This window comes from Odocoileus virginianus, chromosome 33 (genome assembly GCF_023699985.2).
Source record: "Odocoileus virginianus isolate 20LAN1187 ecotype Illinois chromosome 33, Ovbor_1.2, whole genome shotgun sequence".
In the NCBI taxonomy this organism is placed as follows: Eukaryota; Metazoa; Chordata; class Mammalia; order Artiodactyla; family Cervidae; genus Odocoileus; species Odocoileus virginianus.
Genome location: NC_069706.1, coordinates 26,474,467 through 26,487,580, shown reverse-complemented (window position 1 = coordinate 26,487,580; position 13,114 = coordinate 26,474,467). Strand labels below are relative to the sequence as shown.

Genomic DNA, 13,114 nt, shown 5'->3' with positions numbered 1-13,114 from the left:
GATTTGGAAAGGGGAGGCTTCTAAGGCAGCAAAATAAAGCTACCCATCTCAAAGTCAACACATTTCACCAGAGGAGAAAGCAGGAAACAGAGGTCTCTTGTCTCCACAACTGATTGGCTTTCTTCCATCCTGGCCTCATGCTTTCTAACTGTGGTGCTGAAGAAGACTCTTGAGAATCTCTTGGACTGCAAGGAGATCAAACCAGTCAATCCTAAAGGAAATCAACCCAGAATATTCATTGGAAGGACTGCTACTGCTGAAGCTGAAGCTCCAACACTATAGGCACCTGATGAGAAGAGCTGATTCACTGGAAAAGACCCCGATGTTGGAAAAGACCAAAAAGAAAGGGAGAAGGGGGCGACAGAGGATGAGATGTTTAGATTGCATCACTGACTCAATGGACATGAATTTGAGAAAACTCTGGAAGATAGTAAAGGACAGAGGAGCCTGGCATCCCGAAGTCCATGGGGTCCCAAAGAATCAGACATGACTCACAGAGATGCCCTCCTTACCCAGTGCAACCAGATTCCTGTAGTTTTCCAGCATCACATCTCGGTAGAGGTTCTTCTGAGCAGGGTACAGCTGGTCCCACTCTTCTCTGGTGAAGTCCACAGCCACGTCCTGGAATGTCAGTGATTCCTGAAACATCAAGTATATCCCTGCTTAGCCAGAAACCTTTTTTTTTTTTTTCCTTTACAGGGGCCCTTAGGGGAAGAGTCAAAGGTGGTGCGGTAGACAAAGGATCCCTGATTCCTTCTAGTGGTTAAATACTGAGCTGCTCTGCTTCCCTAGCTGATACAGGGAGGCAGTCTGTCATGTTCTGCTCTGCTGGTCAAATCCTTAAGTGCTATGCCTGGTTCCTTTTAATGAAATATGGCACTAAGACCCCAAGATCTGGGCACTAGCTGCATCCAGTGCTACTGGAGTACCATTTCTTCTAGGCCCTCTCATGGGTCGTATCTAGGAAAGAGGGGAACATATACAATGATGTACGTATACAGACACAACTCCATATCCAACCCTGTATTTACTGATATTTATTAAAACCCATAGATCAAGAGAGTGACTGGTTAAAAAAAAAACAAAACACCATGGGTCCACATTGATATCTCTAAATCTAATCCAACATAGCAGGGTTCATTCCATCCTCTCTTCTCATATCTGTAATTCCCTTCTCTGACCATGAGACACCTGGTCTCCAGCATTGCAGGCAGATTCTTCACAGTCTGAGCCACCAGGAAGCCCAAGAATACTGGAGTGATAGCCTATCCTTTTCCAGGGGATCTTCCTGACCCAGGAATCGAACTGGCGTCTCCTGCATTGCTGGGAGATTCTTCACCAGCTGAGCTACCAGGGAACACGCCTCTGCACAGAACAAGCCTACAAATGAGAGTATATGAGAACTGTTTTTGCTTTTAGCCTGAGGACATAGAGGACAAGTAATGATTTAGTTTCAAAAGTTAACTCCTTTTCAGCGTGGTTATATCAGTAATCTGAAATACAGTTTGGCTCACTTATTTCTGTTTATTTTCAATTTTAAGCCCTCCTTGCATACTGCCCACCTCCATTCCCTCTTTTTCACCCCGTTTCCATCTAAGTCCTACAAGTAGCCAATCTCATTAGATACAAGTTTATCCTTCCAATGTCTCTTTTCCCTCAAACAAGTATTTGATGCATTTATATATTTTTGTTTCCTCTTTTTTCTCACACAAAGTAGCAGAAGTCTTTTGCTTCTAATTTTTTTCACTGACCAGTTTATACTGAATATCCCTCCACATCAGTTCATAGATTTCTTCCTCCTCCTTTTTTTTATAGCTGTGTGGTATTGTGTGAATGTCCCACAATTTATGCAACTAGTCTACTAACAGGCATTTTAGCTATTTTCTACTCTCTTGTTACTATAAATCATGCTGCAATGAATTATCTTGAATGTATATTATTTTGCTATCTATCTCTATCTCTAGAATCCATTTCCCAGGAGGTGTCTGGCAGAAGAGTATATGAATCTGCAATTTTGATACATATTGTAAAGCTCACCTCTGTAGGGATGGTATCAATTGCTGTAAAACAAACCACCTCCAAATTTAGTGGCTCAATACAACAACAATCATTTATTTTATTCACAGAATCTGGAACATGGGCAGAATTCAGCAGGAGTAGCTCATCTTTGTTCCATTTTGTTTCAGCTGGGAGGCTCAACTTGGGGCTGTAGGATTCACTTTTAAGAGGCTCATTCATGTGGCTGGCAAGTGAGTGCTGGCTGAAAGCTGGGAGCTTGGCCAGGTGTCTTCAGTCCTCTCCATACAAGCCTGTCCACAGGCTGCCTGGGCTTCCTGCCATGGTCACTGGATGCCAAATGCAAAATTCCCAAGAGAACCACCTTTCTTCATCCAGCCTCAAGTCATGTGGCTTCAGTTCCACCACAGTCACAAGCCAGATCCAAGGGGAAGGAACACAATCATACCTCTCCTGACAGAGTAGTTAAATCAGTATAAGAGGAGCCTATGGAATGGGAGAAATTATGCCATTTTCAGAAAATACAACCTGCTACTGTTTACCCTCTGAAGGTAAATATTCACATCCCTTCCTCATGCAAATTTCACTCATCTTCCCCAAGACCCCTACATTTCATCCCGTTATGGCATCAATTTGAAGTCTGGGATCTTATCATCTATACCAGGTCCACAGGCAGATAAGGCTCTTGGAGCATAGTTCCTCAGGTAATTTTTCTTTCTGTGAGCTGAAGAAATAGGTATTTGGTCCCACCCTCTATCCTTCACAAACTCAAAGTGGTGGGAAACTCATAGAAATAACTCCCATAGACACTCCCATTCAAGTAAACAGCAATTCAGAGCAATTCTATAATGTAGCTGAGCTGGGCACATGTTGAGAGGTGTGAATAAGAAAGTTTTATTTTCAAACTCAGTAATTTCTAGCTCCTTTATATTTATTTTTTTGACATTTTAAAAAATTGAAATACTGTTGATGTACAATATTGTGTAAGTTACAGGTATACAATATAGTGATTCATGAATTTTAAAGGTTATACTCCATTTATAGTTATTATAAAATATTGGTTATATTCCCTGTGTTATAGATTCTTGTAGCTTATTTTATACATAATAGTTTGTACCTCTTAATCTCCTATTTCTTGTATTGCTCCTGCCCCATTCTCTCTCCCCACTGGTTCTCACTAGTTTTCTCTCTATATCTACAAGTCAGCTTCTTTTCTGTTTTATTCACTAGTTTGTTGTATTTTTCAGATTTCACATAAAAGTTATATCATACAGTATTTGTCTTTCTCTGACTTATGTCACTTAGCATAAGGCCCTCCAAGTTCATCCATATTGCTGCAAATAGCAAAATTTCATTCTTTTTTTTATGACTGAGGAGTAATTTCATTGTATACATACACCACATCCTTATCCTTTCATCTCTTCATGGACACAGAGGTTGCTTCCATGTCCTGGCAATTGTAAATAATGTCTCTTTGAACACTAGGGTTTATGTTTCTTTCTGAATTAGTGTTTTATTTTATTTTGGGGGGGGGGTTATATACCCAGGAGTAGAACTGCTGGGTCATGTGATAGTTCTACTCTTAGTTTTTTGAGAAACCTCCTTACTGTTTACCATAGTGGCTTCACCAATTTACATTGCCACGAATAGCGTATGAGGGTTCTCTTTTCTCTACATCCTCGCCAAAATTTGTTATTTCTGTTCTTTTTGATGATGACAGCCATTCGACAGGTGTGAGGAGATAGCGCACTGTGGTTTCGATTTGCATTTCCCTGATGATTAAAAATGTTGAGCATATTTTCATGTCTGCTTCCTTTATATGTAACAGTTCTTTATTTAGTTTATCTTTTCCTCTCACATTTTACTTTAACCAGCCAGAAGCTGACAGCTGGCACTTTCAATCTTCTACCTGAAAATCTCCAGTCCATTAAGTATAGTTCCTATTTTTCTTGTTACTGAAGGTGACACTGTTAATCAAAATTCCTTCTTCAAGTGTCCCCTTTCTTCAGCTCATGACAAGATTTTCCTTCTTATCCTTTAAGTCCTGTGAAAGGTCCTTTAGGGCCCCACTAACTCTCCTGGATGCCCTTTATGGTTCCAAAAATAATCTTTTCCTTTCTGTCTTCTGCCCTTTGCTCAGCTGGCGCTCTCTCTCTCTCTCTCTCTCTCTCTCTCTCTCTCTCTCTCTCGCTCCTGTCTTTCTCTCATCAATCTTTTCTTTTATGGCTTCTGGATTCTCAGTTGTAAGTTATAAAGGAATTCTCCCATTTTTTTCTTTTCACAAAAATTAAATCAAAAATATTTAAATTTAAATATTTGATCAATTTGAAGATAGTTCTAATGTAAAGTATGAGGTATGGATTCAACTTCATCTTTTTCCACATGGCTCTACAGAAATATCATCGATTATTGAGTAAACCATCTCTTCACCACTGATTTGAGATGTGATGTTTATCATATGCAAAATTCCTATTTGTTGAACAAATATTTATTCAGTGCTTCCTATAAGCCACCTATAGGGCTTGAGATATACTACTGAACAAGAGAGACTAAAATTCTCTTCCTTTATGAAACTTCAGTAGGGGAAAGTAGACAATAAGGATGATGACTGGGTAAATTATATGTTATTAAAAGACGCCTGTTCTTTGGAAGAAAAGCTATGACAAACCGAGACACCATACTAAAAAGCAGAGACATCACGTCACTGACACAGGTCCACAGAATCAAAGCTATGGTTTTTCCAATAGTCATGTACAGACGTGAGAGCTGGACCATAAAGAAGTGCTGAAGAACTGATGCCTTCTAATTGTGGTGTTTGAGAAGACTTTCCTGAGAGTCCCTTGGACAGCAAGGAGATCAGATCAGTCAACCCTAAAGGAAATCAGTTCTGAATATTCACTGGAAGGACTGATGCTGAAGGCGGCTTAATCTGTCACATGAATTTGTGGCAGCAGAAGTCCTCAGGTGTAGTGGCTCCGTTACCTCCAAGTGGTCAGTGACACGGGCACCATTCATTGTTTGAAGACTGAATGCCAAGTGTTTAAACTCCAGTGAGCTGTTCAAGGGAAGGGTGATTTAAAGAATCTGCCTGCCAATACAGAAAATGCAGACGTGGGTTTGATCTCTGGGTCGCAAAGATCCCCTGGAGTAGGAAATGGCAACCCACTCCAGTATTCTTGCCTGGAAAATCCCACGGACAGAGGAGCCTGGTGGGCTACAGTCCACGGGGTCACAAAGAGTCAGACACAACTGAGCACACACATGCACTATTAAGAGATAGTCTACGGCTTCTTGTGTTGCCTTTACAACATCCAGCACAGACATGAATCTATGAGCTGATAAAAATGCTGAAGGAGATAAGAGCTATAAAGAGGTATGGAAGGTGAGTGGGAAACACCACATACAGATATGTCACATCTGTCACAAGAATCTCAAAGGCTCTGGACTTCGGAGGTTTAGTTCTGAAAATTAAAAAATAAAAGTACCTACATTCTGCGAACCACCATGGCATTTCAGAGGAGAGGAAAACAACTTACCTGGGGTTTCCCTGGTGGCTCCGTGGTAAAGAACCTGCCTGTCAATGCTGGAGACATGGGTTTGATTCCTGATCTGGGAAGATCCCACATGCCTCAGAGCAATTAAGTCTGTGCACCACAACTACTGAGTCTGTGCTCTAGAGCCTGGGAGTTGCAACTATGGAGCCCATGTTCCCTAGAGCCCCCGCTCTGCGACAAGAGAAGCCATTGCAATCAGCAGCCTGCACACCATAACTAGAGAGTAGCTCCCACTTGCCACAACTGGAGAAGAACCCCCACAGCAACAAAGACCTAACAGCCAGAAAAAAAAGACCCAAAAATAAGAAATAAAATTGTTAAAAAAAAACACAAAACTGAACTTACCTGAGACATGACTGTCTGTGATCCAACATTCATTTCCTTTTCTGTGTTTCCTTCCTGGGAAAATATGGCATCCTGAGAGGGCATTCCTGTGAAAAGAAGAGAAGAATCTTGTCAAGGAATGGTATCAAGTCTGCACCTAAATCGTGCACCTTTTGTCTTCCAGCAGGATGGCAGACGGTTTAGAGAAGCCCTCTTAAGACATAAGCCTAAAGGCTGGGTGATGTAACTGTGACATTCTTGTTCCTCTATTACACTGAAGAATTTAAAGTACAGCTGTCTCTCTTCTGTGGTACAACTCCATTTATTGTGACATATGGGAAGCTCAGGGGTGCTCACTGGTTTTCAGCACTAGCTACTCACTTGGGGGGATTTTAAAAAGATGCCAGTGCTCAGCCCCTCTTCCCTGAGATTTGGATTTAACAATCTCAGCTAAGCCTGGGCAACAGCATTTTAAATTCTGAAGTCTCCAAATGATTCCAAGTGGCAGATGAGAACCACTGAGATGATGTGATGCAGAGAACATATGTTGAGGAGTTATTCTTACTCTTTAGGGGAATAAACTCATCCCTAAACTCAAAGTCCAGGCATCTCCTCTACTAAGATGATCCTTCTACTCTACTCCTAGGCATATACCATGAGGAAACAAATATTGAAAAAGACATGTACATGTACAATGAACATGTACCTCAATGTTTGTTGCAGCACTGTTTACAATAGCTAGAACATGGAAGCAACCTAGATGTCCATCAACAGATGAACGGATAAAGAAGTATACGTGGTGCATAAACAAATGGAATATTACTCAGCCATAAAAAGGAATGCCTTTGAGTCAGTTCTAATGAGGTGGATGAACCTAGAGCCTATTATACAGAGTGAAGTAAGTCAGAAAGAGAAAGATAAATATTGTATACCAACACATATATATGGAATCTAGAAAGATGGTACTGATGAATTTCTTTGCAAGGTAGCAGTGGAGAAACAGACATAGAGAACAGATTTATGGACATGGGGAGAGGGGAGGAGAAGGTGAGATGTATGGAGAGAGTACCATGGAAACTTACATTACCATATGTAAAATAGATAGCCAATGGAATTTGCTGTATGTCTCAGAGAACTCAAACAATGGCTCTGTATCAACCTAGAGGGGTGGGATGGGGAGGGAGATGGGAGGGAGGTCCAAGAGGGAGGGGACATCTATGGCTGATTCATGTTGATGTCTGACAGAAAACAACAAAATTCTGTAAAGCAATTATCCTTCAATTAAAAAATAAATTAATTTGAAAAAAGATTAGGAAAAAAAAAAAAGATGATCCTTCTACGGCTTCCCTGCTGGCTCATTGGTAAAGAATCCCCCTGTTAATGTAAGAGACACAGGTTCGATCCTCGACCCAGGAAGATCTCACATGCCGTGGGGCAGCTAAGCCCGTGCACCACAATTACTGAGTCTATGCTCTAGAGCCCATGAGCTGCAGCTGCTGAGGACTGTGCACTGTAGAGCCTCTGCTCGGCAACAACAGAAGCCACCGCAATGAGAAGCCCACGCACCGCAACTAGAGAGTAGCCCCTGCTCGCCGCAACTAGAGAAAGCCTGCACACAGCAAAGGAAGACCCAGCAGAGCCAAAAATAAATAAATAAATAAATAAAAATAAACATTACAAATGATTAAAAGGATGACCCTTCCAATACAGAAAGGAGATTTCACTCTTTTCATTTTTCAGAATGTCCACCTTCCTTTTTGAGTACCTGGATTCAGTCCTCCACGAGGATGACTGCACCTCTTTGCAGTCCTTCAGTTGTAATGTCACTAAAGCCTTCTCTTCGGGCACGACAGTCAGGAGACATACCAGTTCTAACAGCTTCAGCAGCCGTGTCAGTCCCTGAAGGCTGATTTTCCAGTGCCTTAAAGGCAACAGCCAGTCCTAGGTAAAGGTGCCTGATCTCATGAGAGGGTCAGGAGCCAGTGGATACACATGAGAGTGATTTCTGCTTCCCAGGGCAGCCACTCTCAGGATCTTTCCTTGTTCATGTAGAACTGAGATGTGGAGGTTCCTGAAGTTGGCTATTACACTGTTGCTGTTGTTGTTTTTCACTAAAGGCATCAATCCTACATGTACATACGCCACTATGATATTTGAATCTGCCTCCCAGCAGAGATCTTGAGAAATACAATTTCAGGTTGAGCACCTGTAATGAGATGCATCAGAGTCAGCAGAAGAACTCCAGCAGTGTTGGTTCCCTAGAGACCTATGGAGTCTAAAAAAAGACAGACTCACCTATTCATTGATAGAGACAGCACCGTAGGAGGTGGAATTCATTAAAATGATCCAAACAGCGGTTTCAGAATTTCTCAAAGAGCAGAGAGATACAGAAGCAGCAACTACAACAAATTTAGCCTTAGTCCTCTCCCACCCTCTTCTTGGAACAGAAAATATGTGGTCCTTTCCCACAGAAAGACTTTCAAATAGAGTGGCTTTCTCCTCAGAAAGAAGAAAAAACCAGGCATTTCACCAGTACCAATAACAGAAAGAAATGTATTGATCTGTTAATAATCATGAGAATACATTTGTTCTCTGTTCACAAAAGTTGACCTCAAAAACTCCTCTCAAAAACTACTGATAGAAACAAAGAATAAAACCATTTCTGAGAAGTAATAAGAAAAAGAAAGGAAACTGTGGTTCCAATGGAATGGCCCTGTTAGAGAAAGAAGCCACTCAAGCCAAGACATGCCAGGAATCTAACATTTTACAACCAGTTTTCACTAATATGAAGATCTTTCAAGAATAATTTAAAAGCACTTTAAGGATCAGGTCCTTATTTTATCAAGCAAAAACTCTGAAAAGGTCCCATGGTCTGAAAAGGCAGACTGAATTTACAAGAATGTCTTGGGGTTTCAAACCCAATCACCTGAAAACCATATATTCACAACAACAAAAACTGCACTAACCATGTTAGGAAGACCGGTTTCTCCTCCTATGAACCCAAGGGAATGAGGAATATTTCAAGTATATTATACATTGTATACAAATATAGCTAGTTTGAGATTACTTTTTATGGCATCTGATGGGAATAGGGTTCCATAAAACGCAGCTTTGGAAATGCTGATCTTAGAGATCTTTCTTTTTATTAACTTCATAATAAACTACCTTATTCTACTTTTATAGCAGCACAATATTACACTGTACAGATCTATCACAATACATTTAACCACACTCACAGTTAGCATTTAAGTGGTATCCATTTCTCAAATTACAAACAATATTGTAATGAACATCTTTGTACACAAATCCCTGTGCACCTGTGCAAGTATTTCAGCAGGACAGATCTTAGAACAGAATTTCTGAGCCACAGACTGAATTCACTTAACATTTTACTAAGTGTAGTCATACTGCCACTCAAAATACTTCCTCAATTGTACAACCCAGGCCCTGCCCCTCTGCGTCTGCCTCAACACTTTGTTAGCACCAATACTGATATACTTCCTCAGTCTAAAGGGTGAAAAGTATCTTTGTCTTCATTTGCATTCTATAGTTACTTATGATGTTAAGCACTTTTTTTGTTTATTGGTTTCCTCTATTTCGTATAAATTGCCTGTGCATATCCTTTGTCCACTTTTTTTTAAAGTTAAGATTTTCACCTTTATTATTATTATTTATTTGGCTGTGCTATGTCTTAATTGCAGCATGTGGGGTCTTCAGCTGTGGCATGTGGGATCTAATTCCCTGATCAGGGGTTGAACTAGGGCCCCCTGCATTGGGAGAGCAGACTCAGCCACTGGATCACCAGAGAAGTCCAACACTTTTCTTTTTTCAACAAGTCTCTACATATTATGGATACCTTCTCTAACACATGTTGCAAGTATTTTATGTCTCTAATTTTAAGCACTTTGCTCTTTTCAAATACAGCAAATATTTTTCAAAATATTTGGCACATGGGCTTTTCTGATGTAATTTTGATATAATTTAATTAGTGCATTTTCCCCAGAGGGTTTTGGGTCCTGTCCTGGCAGTTTGGTACGCCTATAACATAAAGTGCAAGGACAGAAGGCAAAGCAGTATGCAATATTAAGGTCATAAAGGGCTTTGTCGTTGTTGTTCAGTCACTCAATCATGGCCAACTCTGCAACCCCACGGACTGTAGCATGCCAGGTTTCCCTGTCCTTCACCAACTCCTGGAGTTTGCTCAAACTCAAATCCATCAAATTGGGGACGCCATCTAACCATTCTGTCCTCTATAGTCTCCTTCTCCTCCTGCCTTCAATCTTTCCCAGCATCAGGGTATTTTCCAATGAGTTAGCTCTTTGTATCAGGTGGCCAAGATATTGCAGCTTCAGCATCAGTCCTTCCAATGAATAACCTTTAGGATTGACTGGTTGGATCTCCTTGCATTCCAAGGGACTCTCGAGTCTTCCCCAACACCACAGTTCAAAAGCATCAATTCTTCAGCGCTCAGCTTTCTTTATAGTCCACCTCTCACATCCATACGTGACTACTGGAAAACCATAGCTTTGACTACACCGACCTTTGTTGGCAAAGTAATGTTTCTGCTTTTTAATACACTGTATAGGTTTGTCATAGTTTTTCTTCCAAAGAGCAAGCAAAATCACTGCAGATGGTGATTGCAGCCATGAATTTAAAATATGCTTGCCCCTTGGAAGAAAAGGGCTTTGACGTCACTGTTAAGAAACTAAAATATTATCCTGATGGCATCAGGGAAGTATACAAAAGTTATCAGCAACAGAGTGGCTTTCAATATTCTCCATTTAATAAGAGCACCTACTGTGCCATGATCAATTCTGTCTCTTAGAAAATGGTAATTTTTGTACCTTTAATATTTCCCACAATTCAAAGTAAGTAAAAGAAACAGAAAACTCATTAAATCAAAAGACACAATTATGGGGATCTGCTCTGCCACATATTAAAACTTATTTTATATTAAAACAAAATGGTATCAGTGCAGAAACTGTGAGAGCAATGTAACAGGCTAGAAACAGATTTGAGTATACAAACGTCTATAGAATAGATAAGTGTCATTTCAATTCACTGGGAGATGACGGCAAGATCACCGGGGAAAAAGGCATTTTTCTATCTTACAGGTTATCACAAAATTAATATCCAATAGGTTAAAATGTAAAAACAAAAAACCCAAAAAACCCCACTATTTAAAAAACTCTTTAAAGGTATCGCCGAAAATAAAGGTGAATCTTTTAATACTCTTGAGATGGGAAAAACTTTCCAAAAATGATACCCACCCACGCCTATACAAAAATAAACTGCAGAAAATATTAGAGGAAAATACGTTTGTAATCTTTGGAATGGGGAGGCCTCCCCATGAGAGGGGAACAGAGGGTCCGAGAAGCCGGAGGGCGCCGCTTCGGGGGCTCAGAATCGAGGGCTCCGCGCCCGGTGACCCCCGCCCGCCCAGCCCCCTCGCCCGCCTCCAGCCCGCGGGCGCCGCACTCACCCGCCTGCACAAAGGGCGCCGCGGGCGGCTCCGCCCCCTGACGCCGCAGCCGCCGCCGCCGCCCGTCCGGACCGAGGCGGGAGAAGGTGATGAGGGCCCTGATGCCTGAGCCAATGACGCCCAGTGACGGGGCCCCTGGGGCTGGACCAGCCGCCGGGGCCAGCCAGGCTCTGACGAAAGCCTCCCAGCAATGGCGGCCGCGCTGCGCTGGCTCCGGCTCGGCGATACGCATGCGCCGGCGGTGCCGGAGCCCGACCTCTTCCCACAGGCCGGGCTGGGAACTCCCACCCGCTTCCCGCGGTCGGCCGCTCACCAGGGCCGCGCTGACCACCCGGTCCCCGGCCCCCGCTCCCGGCCTCGCAGAAATGCTTCTTCAGAGAGGACCCAGGACCCTCCCAGAACCCTTGACGATCAGAAGCTCCAGCGTGGGGCGCCGCGCGGTCCCTAGGTGACCACACAAGTCGTCGCTCTCCTCAGTCCTGAAATACCGCCCCTTCCCCAATTTTATATCGACGAAACTAAAGATATAGTAATAACGATTGAATGTATAATACAAGTATACTGATGAGAAGAATGGAATTCTTTTAACGGAGATAAAATTGGAATTCACCAGAATCGATTGCAAATGCTTATCTGTTAATGCAGGAATTCAATGAGGAAGGGAGACACTTTTCAACAGTGCTGGGAAAACTGGATGTGCACTTGGAAAAGAATAAAATTGGACCTTAGACTTAACAGAACATACATAAATTAATTCAAAACGGATCAAAAAACCTAAATGTGAGAGGTAAAATTATAAAACTCTTAGAAGAAAACATAGGAATGGAAAGCTTCATGATGTTCTTTTGGCAGTTATTAATATTTATTGTAGATGGCATCGAAAGCACAGGCAACAAAAGAAAAAAAATGGATAAACTGGACTTCAATATTTAACACTTCTGTCCATCAAAGAACAGTAATAATAGAGTGAAAAGACAATCCACAAAATATTTGCAAGTCATATATCTGATAAGGGATTAAGGTCCAGAATGAATAAAAAATTCCTGTAAGTTAACAACAAATAAACAGGCATCCAGATTTTAAAATGAGCAAAGGGCTACTTCCCTGGTGGTCCAGTGGCTAAGATTCCATGCTCCCATTGCAGGGAGCCTGGGTTTAATTGGTGGTCCGGGGAACTGGATCCCACATGCTACAGCTAAAGATTCACCATGCCCCAAATGAGATCTGACACAAGCAAATAAATAAAAATGAATATTTAAAAAAAAATTAGGCAAAGTAATTTAATAGGGATTTCTTCAAGCAAGGTATACAAATGACCAATAAGCACATGACAAGAGGTTCAGTATCACTCATCATTAAGGAAATGCAAGTTACTGCATTGAGGTACCAAGTCACAGACACTAAGATGACTGCTATTCAAAAAACAGAGTTCGAGTGTTGGCAATGATGTGGAGTAATCCGAACTCCTTTGTGTTACTGATGGGAATGTAAAATGATACAGTTGCTGTGGAAAACAGTTTGGCGATTTTTCAAAACATTAAACATAGCCTTGCAATATGACTCAGCAATTCCATTTTGGGGTAGATAACCAAAAGTATTGAAAACAGGATCTCAAAAGAGATATTTGCATCTCCATGTTTGTTGCAGTATTATTCACAATAGCCAAGAAGTGAAAGAAATCCAGTGTTCATTCACAGATGAATGAATTCACAAAATATGGTATTTATACATGTTCTAT

General features: G+C 41.5%; 1 protein-coding gene across 5 annotated transcripts in view; it reads right to left on the bottom strand.

Moving 5' to 3' along the window:
- Window positions 1–12,551, bottom strand: part of LOC110137419 (small ribosomal subunit protein uS17m) — a 34,141-nt gene extending 21,590 nt beyond the window's left edge. The window contains exons 1-4 of one of the 5 annotated variants that reach the window (XM_070461252.1): window positions 11,377–11,466; window positions 7,660–8,100; window positions 5,916–6,001; window positions 513–639 (exon numbers count right to left, since the gene is read on the bottom strand). In XM_070461252.1, the coding sequence (XP_070317353.1) occupies window positions 513–639; window positions 5,916–5,999 (211 nt within the window). In that variant the 5' untranslated portion in view covers window positions 6,000–6,001; window positions 7,660–8,100; window positions 11,377–11,466. Of the gene's footprint in view, window positions 1–512; window positions 640–2,037; window positions 2,503–5,915; window positions 6,002–7,659; window positions 8,101–11,376; window positions 11,608–11,986 lie in introns of those variants that run through there. The other 4 variants (XM_070461253.1, XM_070461250.1, XM_070461254.1 and 1 more) reach the window with 4 other exon arrangements.
- Between the last annotated feature and the right edge of the window lie 563 nt (window positions 12,552–13,114).